The sequence below is a fragment of the Anser anser genome (genome assembly GCF_964211835.1).
Source record: "Anser anser genome assembly, chromosome: 7".
Lineage (NCBI taxonomy): Eukaryota > Metazoa > Chordata > Aves > Anseriformes > Anatidae > Anser > Anser anser.
The window spans coordinates 20,214,116-20,235,256 of NC_139727.1; the positions used below are offsets into that span (position 1 = coordinate 20,214,116).

At 42.8% G+C, this 21,141-nt stretch overlaps 1 protein-coding gene across 4 annotated transcripts in view; it reads left to right on the forward strand.

Annotated features, from left to right (window-relative positions):
- TUBGCP2 (tubulin gamma complex component 2) overlaps positions 1–20,354 on the forward strand; it is a 27,056-nt gene extending 6,702 nt beyond the window's left edge. For 2 of the 4 annotated variants that reach the window (XM_083844853.1, XM_083844854.1), the window contains exons 5-18: positions 721–880; positions 2,532–2,739; positions 4,446–4,645; positions 5,795–5,984; positions 6,899–7,044; positions 7,707–7,887; positions 8,789–8,969; positions 9,684–9,856; positions 11,219–11,347; positions 12,760–12,880; positions 13,403–13,546; positions 14,145–14,273; positions 15,164–15,327; positions 19,989–20,354. In XM_083844853.1, the coding sequence (XP_083700979.1) occupies positions 721–880; positions 2,532–2,739; positions 4,446–4,645; positions 5,795–5,984; positions 6,899–7,044; positions 7,707–7,887; positions 8,789–8,969; positions 9,684–9,856; positions 11,219–11,347; positions 12,760–12,880; positions 13,403–13,546; positions 14,145–14,273; positions 15,164–15,327; positions 19,989–20,094 (2,232 nt within the window). In that variant the 3' untranslated portion in view covers positions 20,095–20,354. The other 2 variants (XM_083844851.1, XM_083844852.1) reach the window with 1 other exon arrangement.
- The last annotated feature ends 787 nt before the right edge of the window (positions 20,355–21,141 follow it).

The following is a 21,141-nucleotide window of genomic DNA, read 5'->3' on the forward strand; positions in this document are numbered from 1 at the left end:
TATAAGCATGTCCCCCATGTTTGTGCACTTGTGGGTGTAAATGTTCATGTAGGTTACATGTCGTGCAGGCCCCTACCGCTGAGAATTAATCTTTCACTCCATTTATTTTACTGACAGATATCCAGAGCTGGGGATGAAAACTTTTGACATTTTTAAGAGCTCAATTCCTTCACTGACTCTGATTCAGAGTAAAAACACCATTATTTTCCACCAGTGGATTATTGGGATTGCATTTCAGATGCAGCTGCTCACTGGGCACTCTGCAGAAACTGAGTTCAGAAGTGTTCATTTACCTGTCTGCAAGTGCTCCTTGAATAAGATGTTACTGCTTACAGCTTCTGCAAGTAGTTTGCTGGCTTTTATGTGGTGCACTTTGCAAACTAATAAGATTCCTGGTGCTTGTGCATGTCCCCATTCTGCTCCCATATCTGTGCCATTGCACCGAGGCTGGTGGGGAGGCATACAGCAAGGCATTATTTGATGTATCCTCCAATAAAAAGGAGGCCAACTGTATAAAAAATCATCTCTGCAGACTGAGACCAATAGACTAGATGGTACTGATAGACCAAATCCTGTGCTGTGCTACTGTAACATCAGTTATTCTATTTTCTGTTCTCAAGGTAGCAGCTGCAGTGAATTTCTGCTTAAAATTCAAAATTTCTTGCACTTCTGAAGATCTCTCTTTTTCCTTCTCTCTCTCCCTCTCTCTTTTCTCAACAGCCTCTTGAGCTTACACGAAAAGTGCTCCGAGATAAGCAAAACAAGAAGAATTCAGGTCAGCCTGTTCCAGTATTTCCATCCTGGGTATATGAGAGACCTGCACTTATTGGCGACTTCTTAATTGGCACCAGTTTAAGCACTGACACAACGGTACCTATAGGTATGTGATACACAGGGAAAGTTACCTTAACATATTATGTTCCATTCAGAAGTGCCATTCGGATTTCATCACACTCAGAATGAAAGCAAAACATGGCTCCTTGGACTCTGCCGATGAAGACCAGGGTTCCAAAAAAAACCAAAAGCAAACAAACAAACAAACAAACAAACAAAACCTACCACTAACAAACTTACTTTCTTCAGTGCTTCTCCTGTGCTGAATTCCATCCCCATTGTTAAACCACACAATCTAATCTGTTTAGCATTTTCCCAGTCCTTTTTCTCTTGAGTCACAGCTTCCATAAAATACTACTGTAGGAGAATCATATCTCTATTCTCAGCTGTAAAATCCGTAGTTGTACCTGTCAAGGGAGCCTTCATTAATCCATCCAGCTCAATCTCCTCTCCAGTAAGACTATAACAACCTGCCCGATTTGCTCTCGTTTCTAGCCAGAGCTGCAAGGGACCAATCTTACCCTGTTGTGTTATAGCTTTAAGCAGAGCTGTGTATAGAACTCCTGTAGGAAACCTGTAGTTTCTTTCTGATGTGAGTTTGGACTGTGTGGAACGTGACAACAGTAGGCTCATTCCTGGAGGAGCCCCTAAATAATGATACATAAATAAATCCACCATTGGGTTTCTGCTGGGTCCTCTTGGGATGTCCTTTAAGGGTATGTTCCTAGCAAGCTCAGAACCGTTTGTTCTGTCAAAGTTTGGAAAAGGCCAGTATGGTTTTGCTGCACATAGATCTTCTGTCTTTCTTCTTTCTCTGAGATGCTGATTTGAATAGCAGGGCTGAGTGTTTCCCTGCTGTCAAATGGTTCTTTTAGCTGCATGGGAGTTTTAAGCATGCCTGATGCATACATTTTACATGCTTTTATTTGAGGCTTTTGAATCATACATGACTGAGACTCTCAGTCATATCTTCAGTTAAATGTTTTTTTTCCAGGGATTAGCAAATTCCATAGTGCCCAGTAATCACTGGTGAGTGACTGTCAAATGCTGCACCAGCACATACAGTCCTACAAACTGAGAGGGACTGTTACCTAGCTTCATGAGATAAGGTTTGCTGTAGTGAGTGCTGTAGCCACTCTGATCCAGTCCTCTGATATGTTACATTTCAGGTTGAGTCCTCTATACTTCTTTGTAGGTTGTAGTTGATTGCACCGTTCAGAGACCCTGCAACTTCTGGTTCACCTGCAGCTTTTGCTGGGTTAGCATTTCTTTGTGTCTGTATTTAAACTGTATATTTGAATATTTCAGTGAGGGGAAGTAGGGGGAATTGTCAGCAAGACTAGAACTCCTCAGATCCAGTATAACTGAGCCCATTTCAGTGAAAGGATCAGCAGTGTGAGTGATGTTTTCTTCGTCACAGATGTCAGATGTATAGCCCTGTCTGCCTGGTTTACTTTGAGTATAAATGACCAAAGGATTCTTTTTTCCTGGAAAGCAAGGTAGAAGATTTTGGAGCTGGCCCTAATTCTGTTGTATTTCTTTGTATCTTGGTTCAGCTTTGTGTGATCTTTGTTCTCTTTGTATGGTAGTATGTCTTCCTTTTAAGTTTTAGGTCTTCAATCAAAATGATATGAATGATAAAGTAGTACTATGGCATGTTCTGATTGTGTGCTTTTTTGTCTTCTCTTTGAAAACAGGTACTTTGCCATTAGCCTCTCAAGAATCCGTGATTGTGGAGGACTTGCTATATGTTTTGATTGGTGTGGATGGAAGATACATCACAGCACAGCCTCTCGTAGGCAGGCAGAACCGAACATTTTCGGTTGATCCAAACTTGGACTTGTCCATCAAAGAGCTGGTGACCAGGATTCTTCCCGTAGCAGCAAGTTACTCTGCTGTCACCAGGTACAGAACTGACATTTCCTCTCAGAGGAGGATGTTCTCCTTTGAGCATCCAGATGTGGAATATAGAGTCTGTCATTTTGCAGATGGTGACTTCCAAGCTAAATTTAAACCTTTGGGGATATAAAATAAGATCGACACCTTATTTGAAATGGTTTTGACCGCATTTCTTTTTTTCTGACTTTTCCTCTGTGCTGCATGTTCACTTTTACATTCACCTCACCTTTGCTGTATCCAAACACTGTCTTGGTGCATTCAGACAAAGGAAAAATGGGATGTGTCATCTTATTATTGCTTGTCTCTTCCTGCTCTGCTATGGATTTCTCTTTGCTTCCTGCCTTTTGATCTCCTCTGGGCATCCAGGACTAAGACAACCTTTGTGTCTGCTGCTGAGCAGGAGACACAGCCTACTGCTGCCTGGTTTCTGGTAGCTACCTTAAGTAATTTTTGAAAGGCCTTAGTATAAGGTACACCTCACTGACAGCAGACGTTTGTAGTGTGGATGTCTGTATTTGATTCAATGTCCCTAAAAGGTCAGAAAAGAGAAAGAAACACTTTAAGGAAGCGATTTATCTAGTCTCTTTTACCCAACTCCTTGATGTGACTTGTATCTGGAAGCATCTCTCTTTGTCCACTAACTGTGCTGGGTCTGGCTGAGATGGAGTTAACATTCCCTGCAGCAGCCCACACAGTGCTGTGCTCTGCACGTGTAGCTAGAACAGCACTGGTATCACACCAGCGTTTTGTCTATTGCTGCATAACACTGGCACAGCATCAGGACTCCCTCCAACCGCCCCCAAGAGCCAGCAGGCTGTGGGTGGGCAAGACGTGGGGAGAGGACATCACTAGGGCAGCTGACCTAAACCAGCCGAAGGGATATTCCATACCATATGGTGCCACACTCAGCAATAAAAGGTGGGAAAGGGGAAGGGGGGCTCTCGTTATGAAAATGTCTGTCCTCCCAAACAACCGCTACACTTATTGAGGTCCTGCTTCTCAGGACGTGGCTGAACATTGCTCGTTGATGGGAAGTAGAGAGTAATTTCTTTTCTCTCTCTGTGCTTCTGCACAGCCTTTGCTTGTTTTTTTTTTCCCCGTCTTTCTTTTCCCTTTAATTAAATCATCTTTATCTCAGCTCGTGAGTTGTTTTTTTTTCCTTTCCAGTATACTTTCTTCTTCCCCTCTTCTTCTTGAGGAGAGGAGGTGAGAGAGCAGTTGTGGTGGAGTTCGGCTGACCACCTGAGTAAAACCACCACACTAACATATATGAAGCCGTCTAAGTCTGATGAGGTGAATCCCTGCTGTGGCATGTAGAGTCAGAAGCTAGCAACAATATTTTCCCCAGTGTCTGGGTCCATGATACTGCTTCCTTTTGAGATCTTTTCCTGTCTTCTAATCTGTTTCTTATACAAAGGCAATCACCTTGAAAATGCTGGCTCTCACTTTTTATAGTGGTTTTACTCTGAATTCTAGATCCCCTGCAGTTTGAGAGGAAACATTTTCCCACCTCTCTCTGTACTAAGAAACTTGGTAATGAGAAGTAGGCAGGGGGACACAGAGCAAATGTGAAACCTGAAACTCCAGCTGACGACTGGTATGCTTTGCAACACATGGTCTGCTCGTGTTAGTATAGCCTCCTGAAGTTAGAGTTCTTGAAAATGATGGAAATTGCCTTGTCTACCCAGGAGTTTCTATTTTGCATTTTACAGGTTTATAGAGGAGAAGTCTTCCTTTGAGTATGGACAGGTAAATCATGCTCTGGCTGCTGCTATGCGTACTCTGATCAAGGAATACATGATACTAATTACACAGCTGGAACATCTTCAGAGACAGGGACTTCTGTCACTGCAGAAACTCTGGTTTTATATCCAGCCCACAATGAGGACTCTAGAGATTCTTGCTTCACTTGGTAAGTTTCAAAAAATACAGTCATTGTTTTGACAGGTGCATGACAGTGGCTTCTGAAAACTGTACAGAGTAACAGTACAGACAGGGCATGTATCATTATGTCAAGAGGCGCTGCATCAGCAGTGGCCATCTCCTGCACCATGCATAGTGGAATGGCAGAACAGGCCCTCTCTGGATACCTCAGAATTACACTAGTGTGCTGAGTGATGAGGCACGGTTGCAACCCATTTGAGAACATATGTTGCTTGCACATCTCACAGGAATACCACCAGGCAGATAACCCTTCCTACAGGAATGAATTGCAGCGCTTTCATTAATACCATTTTAATACCTTCCATTTCTTACTTCATTGTATTGTTTCCTCAATAATTTTGATTAAATTAAACTCTCTGGCATGAGAATACTTTTATATTTCTGTCTACTCAGCCCAGAGGATTTATCTGGACATAAAAATCTGTTTTACATAGAATCCGAAGTTGGATCATCCCTCCTGGTATTCATGTTTCCTGAAATTTTCAGGTTTCTGGAACACAACAGTTAGCCATCTACATTAAGGTTCACTTCAATCCAAAATTCATGACAGTACTGTGTTCCTCTTCCTCTGTCCCTTACATCCCTTTTGCTATGCAAAGTATAAATTTTACCATCAGCCTACCCAAAATCAGGTGTTTCAAGCTGTATGTGTGACTAGCTCAGTTATGTTGGAGAATGGATGTACTTTTGAGATTAGAGGTTTCACAAGCAAGTCACTGAAGTGTAGGATTCTTTCATTAGTGTCTGGAAAGAAAGATCTCTGTATATGTTTTCTTCAGCACAGAAGCCTTTTGGACTTTGAGCCATCAGATGCTTTGTGTCTGCCTGAGTTCAGTTCTCCTTGTCTGGAGAACTGCCTTTCATTATTGCTTGTTTGTAAGGTGGATCATTTGGGATTTTATTTCAGCGTGTTTCAGGCTATAGGCTTATGGCTGCATGGTGGAATAGCCTTGCATCTTCACAGATGTACAGGAGGAGTCTACTGCTGACTAGGAGAACTGTTGATGTCGGCTAATCAACTACTAAAGTCATTATGTTTGTCAGCATAGCTTGTGCAGATAATTTGTGTGTTTAAATGAATAGCCTTGTGTCTCACACCTATATTTTTTAATTTTAGCTACTTCTGTGGATAAAGGTGAGTGTATGGGAGGATCAACCCTGAGCTTACTCCATGATAAGACTTTCAACTACACGGGAGACAGCCAGGCCCAGGAACTGTGTCTGTATTTAACCAAGGCAGCCAGTGTGCCTTATTTTGAAATTCTGGAAAAGTGGATATATCGAGGCATCATTAATGATCCATACAGGTAAAGAATAGCTGAGGAATGAAAATGAAATCAAAAAGTTAAGAAATATTGTTTCAGTCTCTGGTTTTTACGTTTTCTAGTGTACCCGTCCCTCTGTTTTATAGAGTCTGCATAGCCTAAGTGCCCAGACCAAGCAGCAGTGGGTACCCAAGGCAACATTGCCTGGAAAGGGAGCTACTGGAGTGTGTTTAACTACATTTCCTATTTGATTCAATAGTTAAACAGTCAGGGGCATGCTCACTTGTTTTATTTGTCCAAATTCAATGAAATTATTTCCAAATTCAATAGCACAATAGTTCAAATATGTAATCCAGTCGAATTCCACCTTACCATGCTTGTCCCACTTGAAGTGTTCTCCTTCCACATCCCCATCCCCTTCAGGACAGGGCTGAACCCTGTTCTCATAAGGCGCAAGTGTGATAACTCACTGAATCTGTGTTAATGTAGTCCACTAATATGATAATCTGGTGCAAGTTAACAGCACTCTTTAAAGTTTCTTGTCTTGTAGAATCATTTAAAGCATTTTTCTGTTCTTAATAGTTTATGCAACACTTCTGTTCCCCAAGTTTTCAGAATCCTAACAGGGAAGAAACTAAAATAGCTAAAGAGAATGCCTTCCTGATGGTGAGAAAGCAAAGGCCAGCTTCCTCACTTGTACACTAACAGCCAAATAACATTTAGGCTTGGTTTCTGAGCCCTATAAAATTCTGTATCTGTGATAATTGATTGCAGATTAGCGCAAACACTCCACAAAATGCTTCTCTTACTACAAATACAGACTAATTTCAGTTCTCAGTTGGAATGTATCTTCATGAGACCTTGTTTCTGATAGATTATATTACCAGTTTACAGGTCAAAAAAGTAATCCTCATTGTACCACTTCCTGCTTCTAAACATCTCCTTTAAATGTTCAGTGAGTTCATGGTAGAGGAACACGAGTTGCAGAAGGAGAAGATTCAGGAGGACTATAATGACAAGTATTGGGATCAAAGATATACTGTTGTACAGCAACAGATTCCATCATTCTTACAGAAAATGGCTGACAAAATACTAAGCACAGGTAGGTAAAGATATGCTTCTGATATAAGAGAAATCTAAGATGACCATCGCCATTCTTTACATAAAGATGAAATAAATGTCATCACACTTTGCCAGTTCATGGGGTTATCCAGCTGCAACTTCTCAGAGGAAAAGAGGAAATTAAAAGGAACTCCAGATCATGTAAATAAAAAAATGTGTGAAGGAGTACAGCAGGAAGAGGAGCTTTCTGTCTTAGTCCTCTGTTACATGGTTACAATTTTCTAGCAGCTAGCTAGATGGAGCTAGATGGCTGAGGTTTGGACACACTGAGTCTTAGGTTGGGCACTCGAAGGAAGCATGCCACCCAATGGTTACCGTTGTTCCCTGCCAAGTACAAACTCCTCAAAAGCTACATCTGAATACAGCACCAGATTTTCAAAGTTTCTGGCTATCTGCAAAGGTGTTTTACCACCGCTGGAAAACCAAAAACTTTTCTGAATCACCTTAAACGTGGTATTAGTAGCCTAATTTAAATTCTGTATCGTCTTTTGAAAGGCATTTAAATCCTTTCCAGCTTTCTGTAGAACTTAATATAAACATTTCACAATGTATCTTCTGCTTCATGATAGTGATTTGGAAGCTTCTTTCTTGGAGGCACATACAATGTTGTGAATATTGGTCATTCTTTCTCTTTTATTCCAGGGAAATACTTGAATGTTGTGCGAGAATGTGGACGTGATGTTACCTGCCCTGTGGCTAAAGAGGTCATCTATACTTTAAAAGAGCGAGCGTATGTGGAACAAATAGAAAAAGCATACAACTATGCTAGCAAAGTTCTTCTGGATTTCCTAATGGAGGAGAAAGAGCTGGTGGCTCACCTGAGGTTTGATTTATTTTCTTAAATGTATGTTAAATAGATTGTTTCTGGTAATGAAAATAAGGTTTTAAAGTTAGTTCTCTTTTCTTGGGATATTACTATTGTATTGGCTCTGCTCCTGTTAGAAATGGTGACCTGAAAAAAATAAGATTTTTTTTCCCAAAATAATAAAACATGGCATAAAATCACAGAAATGTTGGGTGCGAGAGACTTCTAGGGGTCTCTAGTCCAACTTCCTACTTGAAGGCTACCACCAAAACTAGATCAAGATGGCTGTGGCTTTGTCTAGCCCAGTACTGACGCACACCCCCACGCCCCGTGTGTAACCACGGTATTTTAAGACTGTGCTAGTACCATTTTAACTCTGAAAATGGCAGTGATCATGTGTGATCTTTGGCCAGATGCTAATATCATCCTCCAGCCCTCCTGTGAGCTGTTTCCAAGCTCCTGGCCCGCTGCAGTTGACTCTCCCTCATGCCATGTAAAAATTGAAGTTAATGCATCATACTATAGCAGAAGTCAACACAAGTACGTGGAATACTTCAAAAGTCAGCACAGATACTTGGACAGGAGAGTTCAGGATTCTCCCCTGAGTTAGCAACTGCCTCTTGGATGGATCTGGGCTCTGTGGAGGCTGGGTTGTTTTTCAGGAGAGCAGCAGTATGATCCTTTGCCTAGCAGTGTAGTGCATACCTTTTTTCTTACTGTGCATTTTTACAGGAAAAAAAGAACAGCAGTAACCCTGATATGAGTGCACAAAAGCATGCTGACTGAGGTGATGGGAAGGAGGGGAACGTGAATGAAAGACTAGCTTTCAAATGGGTTATTTATGTCAGTGCATTCTGTAAACAAGTAAAAAAGTTTGGTTTTTAAAAATGTAATCAATTATCCTCATTTTCCTGAGCAGATCTATAAAACACTATTTCCTAATGGATCAAGGGGACTTTTTTGTTCACTTTATGGATCTCACAGAAGAGGAGCTTAAGAAGCCTGTAGATGACATCATAACTACTAGGCTAGAAGCTTTGCTTGAATTAGCCTTGCGAATGAGCACAGCCAACACAGATCCTTTCAAGGACGATTTAAAGGTAAGAATGTATGTAAGCAGAAGATAACTGAATCTGAGCAGAAGGTTTGCTATTGGGAAAATCAGCGTGCCTGTAAGAAGCTGCTGAAAGTGCAGTCAAGGAAAACGGAATTAATGCCTATATTTCTGCAGACCTTCCCTGAGTTAAGTCCTGTTTCATCCACATTAGCAATGGGAAACACTTGTCCTGTGCAAGGGGGCACATCTTCTTGCTGATGTCTGAACACAGAGACGGTGCTTTTGGTGGCATCAGGATGAGATGGAAGCAGTAGCATATGTCTCATGCTTGTTCTCGGCTTGGATGCCCGCTCTGGAGTCCAAGAAAATACCTAATTAGATGCCCTGACATATAATGATTACTACATCTCAGGTGAAAGTCAAGGGCTTCTGCTGTAGTATTTTACAGAATGTGAAGTGTCACAGAAGCTGCACTTGGGGAGTGTGGAATCTGAATTGACCTGATAGGGGCCGAGGACAAGGTAGAACTAGTGGCATAGTAGTATGTTATATGCTGATGGTCAAACACTACAATGGCACTCTCTGCTGTCTGCTGTAGCACTGTCCGGATCAAACCATTCACCATTGTATTCTAGTTTGATCTGATGTCTTGAGAGCAACTTGGATAAAATGCAGTTGTTCTGCCACATAGCTCTTGCTACGCAATAGTTGTGAGTACCCTATTGACTTCACTTTTTTTCCCATTCTTTCTTTATAGATTGACTTGATGCCCCATGACCTCATTACGCAGCTCTTGAGGGTATTGGCCATAGAAACAAAACAGGAAAAGGCCATTATTAGTGCAGATCCCACGGAGCTCACTCTCAGCGGTCTGGAAGCATTTTCCTTTGACTACATCGTTAAATGGCCTCTGTCCCTTATTATAAACAGGTAAAGTATTCATCCACTGGAGGAAAAAAGGCAGAAATTTTTGTATGGGGTTAAAACACATTTGCAAACAGCAAAATACTGCAAAGTCAATGTCTTTAAAGTGACGTTAAAAATCAACCAGTAGAAAATGCTGTGGGGTTGCTGAGCTCCGCTTATAGGCTATGGAATATCGATTGTCAGTACAGCCCCAACAGACTATGCCAAAGACATACTTGGAAAATCAAGGTTCCATTTTAAATGGAATCTCAGCCTGGTCCATGATCTTCTTGTGACCAGTTTCCCAGTGTTCATTTGTCCATGGCTTTTTGAAGGATCTCCCTGAGAAGATCTTCATTTGAAAATGAACTCTCACTAGAAGGTTTCCATGTTTCCAGTCAAACATTTCTTAGGTGTAGAGGGGCAGAAAAAAAGTCCTTTCTGGTAGCCCTGGTTACAAACTAGAAGGATACAGTCTGTTGCTAGAATTACTGTATAAGCCATTTTGCATTTAATGGAATTAGGAGGAACCAAAAGTTTAATTTTTTTCTGCAATGTGTCTCCTGTTCTCCTGGAGGAACACTGGCAGACATGCTACTGTGAGCCAGGGCAAATGGGACAGGCAGTGTTATGTGAAAAGGGTGTCAGATGTTGATTGCTAAATGCCAGTAATTAGCTTATCCCCTCATTTCTCCTTTAAAAAAATCAGTTGACGCAGCGGGACTTTCCTAATGACATGATGCTTTAGAAATTATCTCTCTTTCTCTCAAATCGAGCGTATTAACTTTGATGGTAACTATGGAGTGAAAATACTATATGATGCAGTTTCACAAACTGTGTCGACTGGAGCTCTGTAGACACCTACACGGAAGTGTCTGAATGCAGACCTGAATCCAGTCCCAGACGCTATAAATAAGCATCCCCATCTGTTTCTAGCAGTGCATTGCTGGCACGGTATTGCTGCCTGTAGCTTGGTTACAGTTTTTCTTCATCTTTTTGGAGAATCCTGGTGAATTGTTTTGGCAGTCATTGCAGTCTTAGTGCACTGGGTATAAAACTACAGGCTTTCAGCCCTCCATCCCAGTAGGTATGTGAGTGACCTTCCTACAGGTGGCTCAAGGGAATTGGAAAAGGAGCCTGGTGATGTACCTTGTGGTAGGAAGTATGGAGGAGGGTCTCCTTGGAGAGGAATTCTTTGGGATGATTACAAATGTTATTTTTTTCCTTGGTTTGAATTATTTCAGTGCAGATCTGTGTGTGTCTGAAGGCGTAAGGAACATATTGTGTAAAGTCTCTTTGCCTTTGAGCAGCTTCAGCCTTCATAGCTTACTTAGTCTGACAATCAGAAGAGGGCTTAATCTGAATGGTTTTCTCCTTTCTTTCCAGGAAAGCACTGACAAGATACCAGATGCTTTTCAGACACATGTTCTATTGCAAACATGTGGAAAGACAATTGTGCAACGTTTGGATAAGCAATAAGACAGCCAAGCAGTTCTCCCTACATTCAGCTAAGTGGTACGGCCTTTTTTCCTGCTGGGTCAGTTGTGAAGCTTTGGTTTTCCTTGTTTCCATGTTAGTTAGGTATGTCTTGACATGAAGCAGATCATTTTGACGGGAAACAGATCATTACAAATTTCTGACAGGCTAAGAGAGGTCAGAATATAACATTTTAGGTTTCAGTTGAAAGTGTCTGCTCAATAATCTTTGTGCTGCTTGACTTGTTCCTCTTTGTTGACAGAAAAGGAACTTGTTCCTCTTTGTTTAGAAAAGGAAGCCAATGATCTTTAGGGTTGGCTCATTATATACCAGCAGTTACAGCAGAGTACGTTTGTGGACATAGTCTTGCTCGCTACTTTAGCATCAGCAAGATTAGTTAAGGCCCCAGTAGTTTAAAAGCAGCATCCTTCACTTCTAGCCAGGAAACTATGCAAGGACTCATGACCTTCACATAGCTTGGCTAATGTTTGGGATTTTGGTGTCATACCAAGTCAATAAGGTAAAATTGGTGGGGTGTTTTCCTAGAAAATCGTTCTACCTTGTTCCAACTGTGAGGGCAGATTTTAGTCTTTGGAGCTGCACACCAAGTGCAGGGGATGCCTGTTTGGAGCACGAGAGAGGTGCCAGCACTGCAAGGCAATCCCTTCTGCCTTGCCAGTGCCACTTTCCTGTCACAAGGTGACCTCAGCTGCCTTGGTCCTGACCTCAGCCAACATGACTGTAGCTCTGGTTCCTCTGAAATTGTAGAGGAGGTTAGTGGAAGAGACCTGTGGTGGTCTCTAGTGCAACCCCCTGTTTACAGCATGACTGTCACCAGCAATGGACAGGTCATTGTGGCTGAAAACCCCTAGGGTGGGTATCCCTCACCTCTCTGGTGGCCTGTCCCACTTTATTGAAGTCAGTTCTTAGTTTGGCATCACAGTGTCTGTGTAAATTAACATTGAAAGAACCTGTATATAATCCCGCCATTCTGCCACGGCCTGCAAAGGTGAAATTGCATTAAATGCCATTGGTGGCAGGTGATTTGATTAAATATAATATTTTTAAGTATTCATTTTACAAGCAAGCATTTATAGGCTAGAAAGAAACAAGAGCCATTTATCTTGTTATATTTTACCCTGCTAACACTTGCATGTCTCACTAGATAGCTACACCAGTAAAATGGCTTTAATACTGTCCATTTATGGCTGAGTATGAGCAAATATTCAAATTAACTGTCCAGATTCAAAATTAAGGGAAAGCCATTTAAATAAGTGGAAAATAATCAGAGATGTTTTCCATTAACTTTATAATCACTGTCACACTGCAGCAGCGAATTTGCTAGGACAGAAATAGTTAGCTCTCTGCTTCGCTTGGTTGTGCAAGCTTAGTGATAGCTCTCCATGGCATTTGCTAGTTCTAAGTTGTGTGGGTGTGATTTTTTCCCCTAGGTTTGCTGGTGCTTTCACACTGCGGCAGCGGATGCTGAATTTTGTACAGAATATCCAGTATTACATGATGTTTGAAGTGATGGAGCCAACATGGCACATTCTTGAGAAGAACTTGAAACTGGTGAGCGTGTGTGCTTGAGAGAAGTACAGACAAAATTCTTAAGTTACCAAATTTAATGTAGGGAAAAGCTGCCTAATTTCAGTTACTGCAGGCCACTGTTCAGTGTTTTATTGAAGACGCTTTGTTGGACGAACTGTTGTTCTTACCACACTACAAACTCTGCTGCTGTTCTGCATAACCTTTCTGCTTTGTTAGTCATGTATCCCTTTCCTCTCGTGCATCCTCCTGTCTATTCCCAGCTCCCATACTCTTCATCCTGCTATGGAAAGGTGGTGTTCTACTGAACATCACTTTACACAGAGAAAAGAAACCTGCGGAAAAGGAAGAAGGATGCTGGGTGCAAAGATTACAAGCAGGTCTAGGCATCATCAATTGATTCCGTGAGGTACACGAGAAGTAGCTCAACATGCCCCAGAGCATGTCTCAGAGGTCACTGTCAGAAGCAGGATGCTGGCCTAGAGCTTTGGTCCAGTACAGCACAGCTGTCCTGGTTTGTTTCATTGATGTTCTGTCCTGTAATAGGCTTCTAATATTGATGATGTCTTGAGCCATCATACGAGCTTCCTGGATAACTGCCTGAAGGACTGCATGCTAACCAATCCAGAGCTGCTGAAGATCTTCTCCAAGCTGATGTCTGTCTGTGTCATGTTCACAAACTGCATGCAGGTATGTACAGCCTCCCCATTTTTACCATGCTGGCATCAGTTGCTTTGGGTGCCAGACAGCCCCGACAGTCCCTTCTTTCAACTCTACCCCTCTTGTCATTGGTACATATGGAAGAGCTTCTCTTTCACCCACCAACAGGCTTTATGAGCTTTGATGGCTCAGACTTTTCCTCCAAGTGGTTTCTATAGCTTCTCCCTCTGCAAAATGGCCTTTGTGCTCTTCTATTTCGGTACTGAGATCAGGTTCATATGAACCTTATTACCTCTCTTCATCCATTTCTGCAGCAGAATTAGATGTGTAAGTTCTGTAGGTTTTAAGATGCTCTCTAGTTTTTAACACACTGTTGTAAGGACCCATGAAGACTGTTCTCCTTAGGCAGATTCTAGCCAGCGTGTCAGGGAGCCTTGAAACAAAACAAAAAAACACCTTCCTTTGGGTTAAGTCGGTTTTGTGTATTAACTTCGTAATTTTAATCTCAGAGAGTTAGCTTTCGCTGGGATTAGCTAGCATCAGGGCTAGCAGGATTGAGTCAACCTCATGGTTTGCAAAGTGGAAAAAACGGGAGCTCACTGTTTCCGCAACCCTCTGTCCTTCCAAGAGGTTCACCCAGAGCATGAAGCTGGATAATGAGATGGACCGGCTCACCTTAGAACACGGCACAATGCTGGGCCCACCAACAGAGGAGGAGCGTGCTGAAGAGACTGCAAAGAAGAAGCTGACTAACAAGGTGGGGTGCTGGGGGAATAGCTTGGCCTTTTCCTCTATGAATGCTGCCTGGGGCTGCAGCCTGGTTAGGGTGGCTTTCGTGTCTCCTGCAGATAGACCATTTGGTTTCCAGAGCACCACTGGTGCCAAAAGCAGAATCTTCGCAGAATTGTGGGCATTTTTGAGGGCAGCATGGAGCACTGATGGTGCTCTCAAAGTCTGCTTTGAAGACCTTGTCTCCCACAGAATTCACTGCACTTGTTTTTAAGTTCTTAGCTGTGTTTTCAGATGTGCAGTGGATACATGCAGGCTTTTTGCAGCTCAAGAACTTTCCTATTTCCAGACTTGCATTTCATGACAGTTAAGCCAAAAAGCTGTGAGTGTGACAGCCTTTCATATCTGGGGTGTTTGTGTTGTCTGTATTCTTGTCTGTTATTCCTGTTTGTGTTGTCTGTATTCCATGTCTAGAGGCATGCTTACTAAGCCATTTGTTTGGCATGCTCTGCTGTTAGCAGACTGCCTCCTGTCCTGCTGAAAGCCCCTCTCTGGCACAGAGGCACTAGAGTCCATCACGCTGCAAGGCAATGAGAGCACTCCAGAGGTTGCAGCCTGGCTTAGGCAACACTCCCTTTATTCTTACTGACCTTTCCTACTGCTTGAAAATAAGCAACAGCATGTATTTGAGGTTTACTCTACTGGGATCTACTCTGGTGTTCTCCCAGATAGGTAGGACAAGGTTTTTAATTACCCGGGATCTTGCAACTGCTTTGGAGATCTTCTTTCAGTGCCTGAGTGACTGTTAAGTTTTATGGCAATATTTTTGAACAGGTTTGAAAAAGGGAGGGAATAGTTTCATCTCCTTAGCAAGTGTGAATCAGCAAATATGAGGCTACTCATCCTTTGTTTTGGTAGCTTTTAGCAGAGCATGCTGACAACTTCCACCTGACATCTGGCTTCGAAGCAACAATCAACAAGTTTGATACTAATTTCTCTACGCATCTGCTGGACCTGTTGGACAAGCTGAGTGTTTACAGCACCAATGACTGTGAGCATAGCATGCTCAACATCATCTACAGGTGAGCCAGTAGTTTTCTCTCAGTAACTTTCCCTCCTGTGGTACTCAGGTTCAGCCCAGAAGAAATGATTGATGTTTGTAACTGTGCATCTCCTCCATTAGTGATAACACTGAAATCACAAGAAATGTTGCTTTGCTTTGCAACCCATACCTTTAAAAATAATCATTTGGATTATGTGATTTATTTTTTTCTATTAATGTAGTAAATCTAATACAAATGTTAGTTTTCATGGGGATTGTCTCATTGAGTAGGCAGATTTTTTCCTTAATATGCTAGCTAATTCCTGAATGCAGCATAAATATTCCACAATGAGAAAACCATGCAAGAGCTTAATCAGAAATGCCTATTTTGATAACAGTTTTTAATGTTTATGGCTGGACTATGTTTTTCAAGAGTTAAACACTCATGAAACTGGTCAGCCTGCAGATTGGAAATGCTCAGCTGGGGCATGCGCGTGACCACAGAAGAAGAAGGCAAATGTTTCTCAGGAGTTGGCATCTGTTAACTCAAAGAGTCTCCATGGTGGAGTTGCGTATAAGAGCTCTTGGATACTGACTGCCTCACACCTGGCAAAGACTCTAACGCTTCAGTAATGCTTCTTGCAGACTGTTAGGCACTTAAAGACAGACAAACAAACAAACAAAATTATTTTTTCCAGTATTGCACAGAGGCATAATTTTAAGAGGCTCGGAGTTTCAGGAATATAAAATATTTCAACACCAACGCTTCTTAAGTGCTCATTGTATGTTTGTAAGCCTAATAGACACATTCATTCTTACACCTTTGTTGAGATGTGCCACACCTGAAATAAGAGAGAGAGTAAAGGCTTCAGGAAGATTTTTTTGATGCAGGTTGTTGTCTCCTCCTCATGCCATGGCTCTTGAAACTTTCTTTTGCCTTTTCTGGCCATATCTGACAGTCCTGTCCAGGATCTCTGGTACCTACGTGTTCAGATATTGTTTTGTGAAGTATTCCAGAGGAGACTGGGCTTCCCGTTGTCCTTTACTTCTGAGAACTTCTTGATCAGCAACCACTGTACATTTACACGGCCCCCAGCCTCCTGTGTTGGCATCTGTTGCTATGCCTGAGATGTGGTCACACAGCTGAGACTAAGGTTGAAGAGTAAAATCTGTCATTCCTGTTACCATGGGTGCTTCCAGGAGTGAAATCTAGCCCACCAGCTCCCACACCACTGTAGAAAATTACGTCATCTTCCCTGCGTTCATCATGTAAGGGAGGACAGTTATTATTTTATCATTTCCCGTACAAGCTCCAATGGACTGGCTTTTTTATGATGCTTCATCCAGGAGATCTTAATGGCAACCAACTCCGTGATCCAGCCTCTTAGACACCGTTGGAGGCAGCACTGAGCACAGCCAACACACTGTTGAAGACCAAGTTACCTGATCTGTTAATAGAAAAGCATCACGGCCCACAGTCCCTGAGTCCCGTGAAGAACGTGTGGAGATCCTCCCATGGGTGGCCTCACCCAGCTCAGCCCAAAGCTGGAGGTGGTTCTCAGCTTACTCAGGAATTCAGAAGAATGTCAAGTGCTTGACCATTCTTTCCACCACGGAACAGCAGATGTCCTGGAGCAGCCTTCCATCACACTTTATCACATGTCACGCCAGAGATTATATTAATGTCTTTTTTGGTGGTAGCTCAGGTGTTGCCTTCCTTCCAGTGCTGTTCCTAGCATAGCATCAGAGGTTCACCCCTTTTATCTTTGCCTCTCCACCCTTCTCTCAACTGCTTATGCTTCCAGCAGGGCGATGGAAGCTGTTTCTCCTGGTGATGCTGCACCATGGAGATTGCCGGTGCATCCTGTTCAACTGTGGGTCGCTGGTGTCCAGGCCAGGAGTCACCCTCCACCAGATTCCTTTGTGTTTTACAGACCACACATGAGTGTTAGCTGTGTCAGAAGGTTAACTCCTGAGCCATGGAAGCTGTGGAGACAGTTCTTTCAAGTAATGAGAACTTGTTTTTTAAGAGCACTTCCTGCTTCTGAAGAAAAGAGAAGTATGGTGATTCAGCAGGATGTGGGAAAACAAAACGCTTCTTTGACAGTTTGCTCTGAGGACGGTGAGCTAAGCTGCGACAAGCTGTTCTGAACAGGGTCTGAGGCCTTTGCCCTCAGGTACTTCCATGCCTCATTTCTGTTCAAGGGTTGCAGAGGAAATACTGGGTACTGGGTCTTTATGCTGTCAGGGCTGTCACTGCTGTTAAGTCCCCCAGTTTGGACCATCTAGGATCATGTGAGCCCTCACCAAGATGTTGGACGCAGCTGGACCTTGAATTACAAAGCAGATGTCCCTATTTTCTCAGCTGGAGTTCTGTGTGTTAGCAGGCCGTACAAGAGAATGTCTTTCTATTTCTACAGGCTGCTAGATAATGTTTTAAAAAGTGGAAGTCCCACGGTGAATGCCCAGACTTGACATTTAGCTCTCATTCAGTCTGTAGAGATTATTGGATTGAGTCCTGGACTCTATGGCAACAAGAAGCAGAATGGAGATGGTTACCATCTAAAATACCATACTTGAGAGAGAGACAGAGGAGTTTGTAAGAAATACTGGTCTTTTCTAATTGACTATTTGTTAAAGATGATTGTCAAAATGTAAAATAGGTAATGGATACCTTTTATTCATAATTCTAATTCTTTTATTTACTTAATCCTGATTAATATTTATTCAGTTTATAGTACCTGTACATTTTTACTGAGTAACTGAGGACCAACTGTCATATTTGTAGCATCAAACAACAGAAGACAGAGATCTAGAGGGGTTTCTTCAAGCAGTGAAGCACACACGTAATTCAGCTTTTCAGTATGCTGAAGATGCTCAGGTGTCTTGGCTTCATCAACAACAGTGCTGGCAAAGAGCTGGCAACTGCAGAAAATGCCCAAAGTCTCTCTTTCACTCTGCAGCAAGTCAGAAGGAGAATTACAGCCTGGGGAACTGTCACATGGTTGTCTTTGATGTCAAATACTCTGAAAACTTTACTCATCAAGTGCAGCTAGTGTTCATCAGATATCCTTCCTTCACAAATTCGGAGGCAACAGCAATGACTGAGCTTAGAGTAAGACCAGCAGAACATACGAAGTGATAGAAAAAAACAGCGAGTAAAAGTTCCAGTCACAGAACAAGAAACTGAAGTGTAAGCTGGGTTTGAGGAAGCACCAGGCAAATTCTTAAGAAAGTTATCAAAAATAATTTGATTGTAAAAACAGAGTTGAAATGGAAAAGGATGTAAATGAGTCCTGGCCTTATAAGCCCTTAGATTTGAATCAAAATTCAGTAATTATGACTGCCTCGGTGTTGCATTTCCTTTTTCTATCATTTAAAGGACAAAAGAGATGTAAGCTTTTCAACCAGGAGAAAGCAACCAGTAAATTCCATCTGTTTAGGCTGCTTTCCACAGTCACAAAAAATGTCAAGGAACACTTTGTTGCCATTTATGCAAGGTTGTTAAGCAACATGAAACTCAAATATTGTGCCCATTCATTGAGTATTGGAACAACTTATTTGAGAAATGAAGAGAGTAACTTTTGTGTGATTCACACTCTTATCACTTGGTGTTCCTAGGGCACACATTTTGAAGAGCCCCATGTGTGTTACATGGCTTCATAGTGCAGAGAGCTGCCTAAGGAAGGCCACAGCAGGAGTGGAGCTGGGTGTTTCTGTGGCATCTGAGACACTTGGATTGTTAAAGACACAGTATTATGATATTGCTGATGTTGTCTGTTTTGTAGAGACATTTAAATGTATCAGCAGTACTTGTGACTTTGCCTCAGCAGCTTTCAGCCAGTTGTTTGCTTCAATCATTAATCTGTTTAAAACATAATTGTTTTAACAAAAAGGTGGTGGTAATGGAAACTGCATTTCGCAGTAGTTTCAGTAGATAATTTGGTAGATTTCATGCTATACTCCTCATACAGGAGTTCAGTGTTTAAGGAGATAATTTAGGAAGGAGACTGTCCTGCATGTCTTTTCACAGAATCACGGAATCATCTAGGTTGGAAGAGACCTCCACGATCACCTAGTCCAACCTCTGACCTAACACTAACAAGTCCTAAATTTAGTCCTGAAAAAGTCCCATTTTCAGGACATAGCTACTGCTTTTGCAGTCAGGGTAATGGTGGGGATGAATTAAAGCCCGCCTTTGCTCAGATGACATGTAGGGTTGCTCCTTGGCCACTCAGTAAAATGCACCGCTTCCTCATACAGTCCTTGCAGGTGCCTGATGCCCATACCTGTCCTCTTGGTCTGTAGTGAGGGGCTTCCCCCAGCAGCGTGCTTCAGCACACACAGAATCCTGCTGTGGCTGGGCTGCTGTTCCTGTTGGCTTCAGTGGCTCATTCCCCCAGAGCAGGGCACACGTCTCCGGTGCATCACGGCACACATGTGGCACGGGGCAGATGCTGAAATACATGGCTTTGGTTCAGACCCCCTCCTTTCAGCAAACTGCGTCCTGAAATTCATATGGCCCTGTAAAACAGTCACTGTGTTTTGGGAACCCCTTGCTGCCTGCGAGCACCCTGACAAACGTGCTGCAGCACTTGTATGCTCTCGGAGGCCCTGGGCAGCACATCCAGCTTGCTGCGTGCCACTGTTTGGGGCAGGTGAGCAAGGAGGCTGACGAACTATCTGCCTTTTGTCTCTCAGGTTGGACTTCAATGGGTTCTACACAGAGCGTCTGGAGCACATGTCTGCTGAGCGGAGCCAGAAGGCAGCTCCCCTGCTTCCCCACACAGCCATAGCTGCCCAGTGAAGCCCTGCCGCTGCCCACTGCAGCTGCCGTCTCTTCTGCACCAGCAGAGAACAGGACACTCAATCACTTCCAGCCCTCTACACTCACTGTGAGCTGGAAACAAACCACAAGGGTTATCGCAGAGAGACGGGGGAGTATAGGATCTTCTGGATTGTATGTGTTGGGTTTTGCCTTCTGAGGCTTTTAAGTCCCTTTTTTTTAAACTGCATTGTAAAATGATGTATTTGTGTGTTGTAAAATAAAAAAAAAATAAATCAGGATTATTTTGTCTGTTAACATAACCGACATTGCAAATTAGTCTTTAGGTGACTATATCCTGGTCAGTTCACAGAGGTCTGGCTCAGCTGCCTGCAGCGTTGTTTTGTGAAGACAGCCTAATTGGGTGGCTGCTGGAATGGAGCTGATCAGCGGCTCAAACTGATGAAGTGGGATTTGTAGCTGGTTAGAAAATATGTGGTACTCAAATCATGTTGTCTTGAGTCCTTCACAGAAGCACTCGGTATCTGTGGGGTTGTGCAGGCATAAGAATTGCACAAGCCTGTTTGGGAGCAGGTGTAGTAGTGGGCAATCATTGATCTCTACATTCAGGATCAGTTTAAACAGTATAACAAATAGTTGTGAAATGTTAACTTTTAAAGTTAACAGCTAACTTCTAAGCACCTATCTGTGAGTAACCCCAAGATGTCCTGGTCACACCAGCACATGTACATGCATGGCTCGCTGTCCTAGGCAGAGGTGGTGATGCTGGTGGGGCAAAACGAAAGTGTCCCAGCAGCCTTCAGCTCCTGCTGTTTATATGCGGAGCTCTACACCCTCCTTACACAGCTTTGTAGGCTGTCAGGCTGATTGCTGCTTTGCTTCAAAAGCCCCTTTGAAGCTCCCTGGGTTACTGTTTAATCCAGTTGTTGGTCATCTCTCTTGTGAACACCCTCCAGGGTTTTCTGCATCCTGCTTCACACGCATACGCCATTTACACTCATTCTTGTAAGGTGTTGTCCTGGCCATTGGCCACGGGGAGAATGTGCAAGCCCCCTCCAGTGTCCCCAG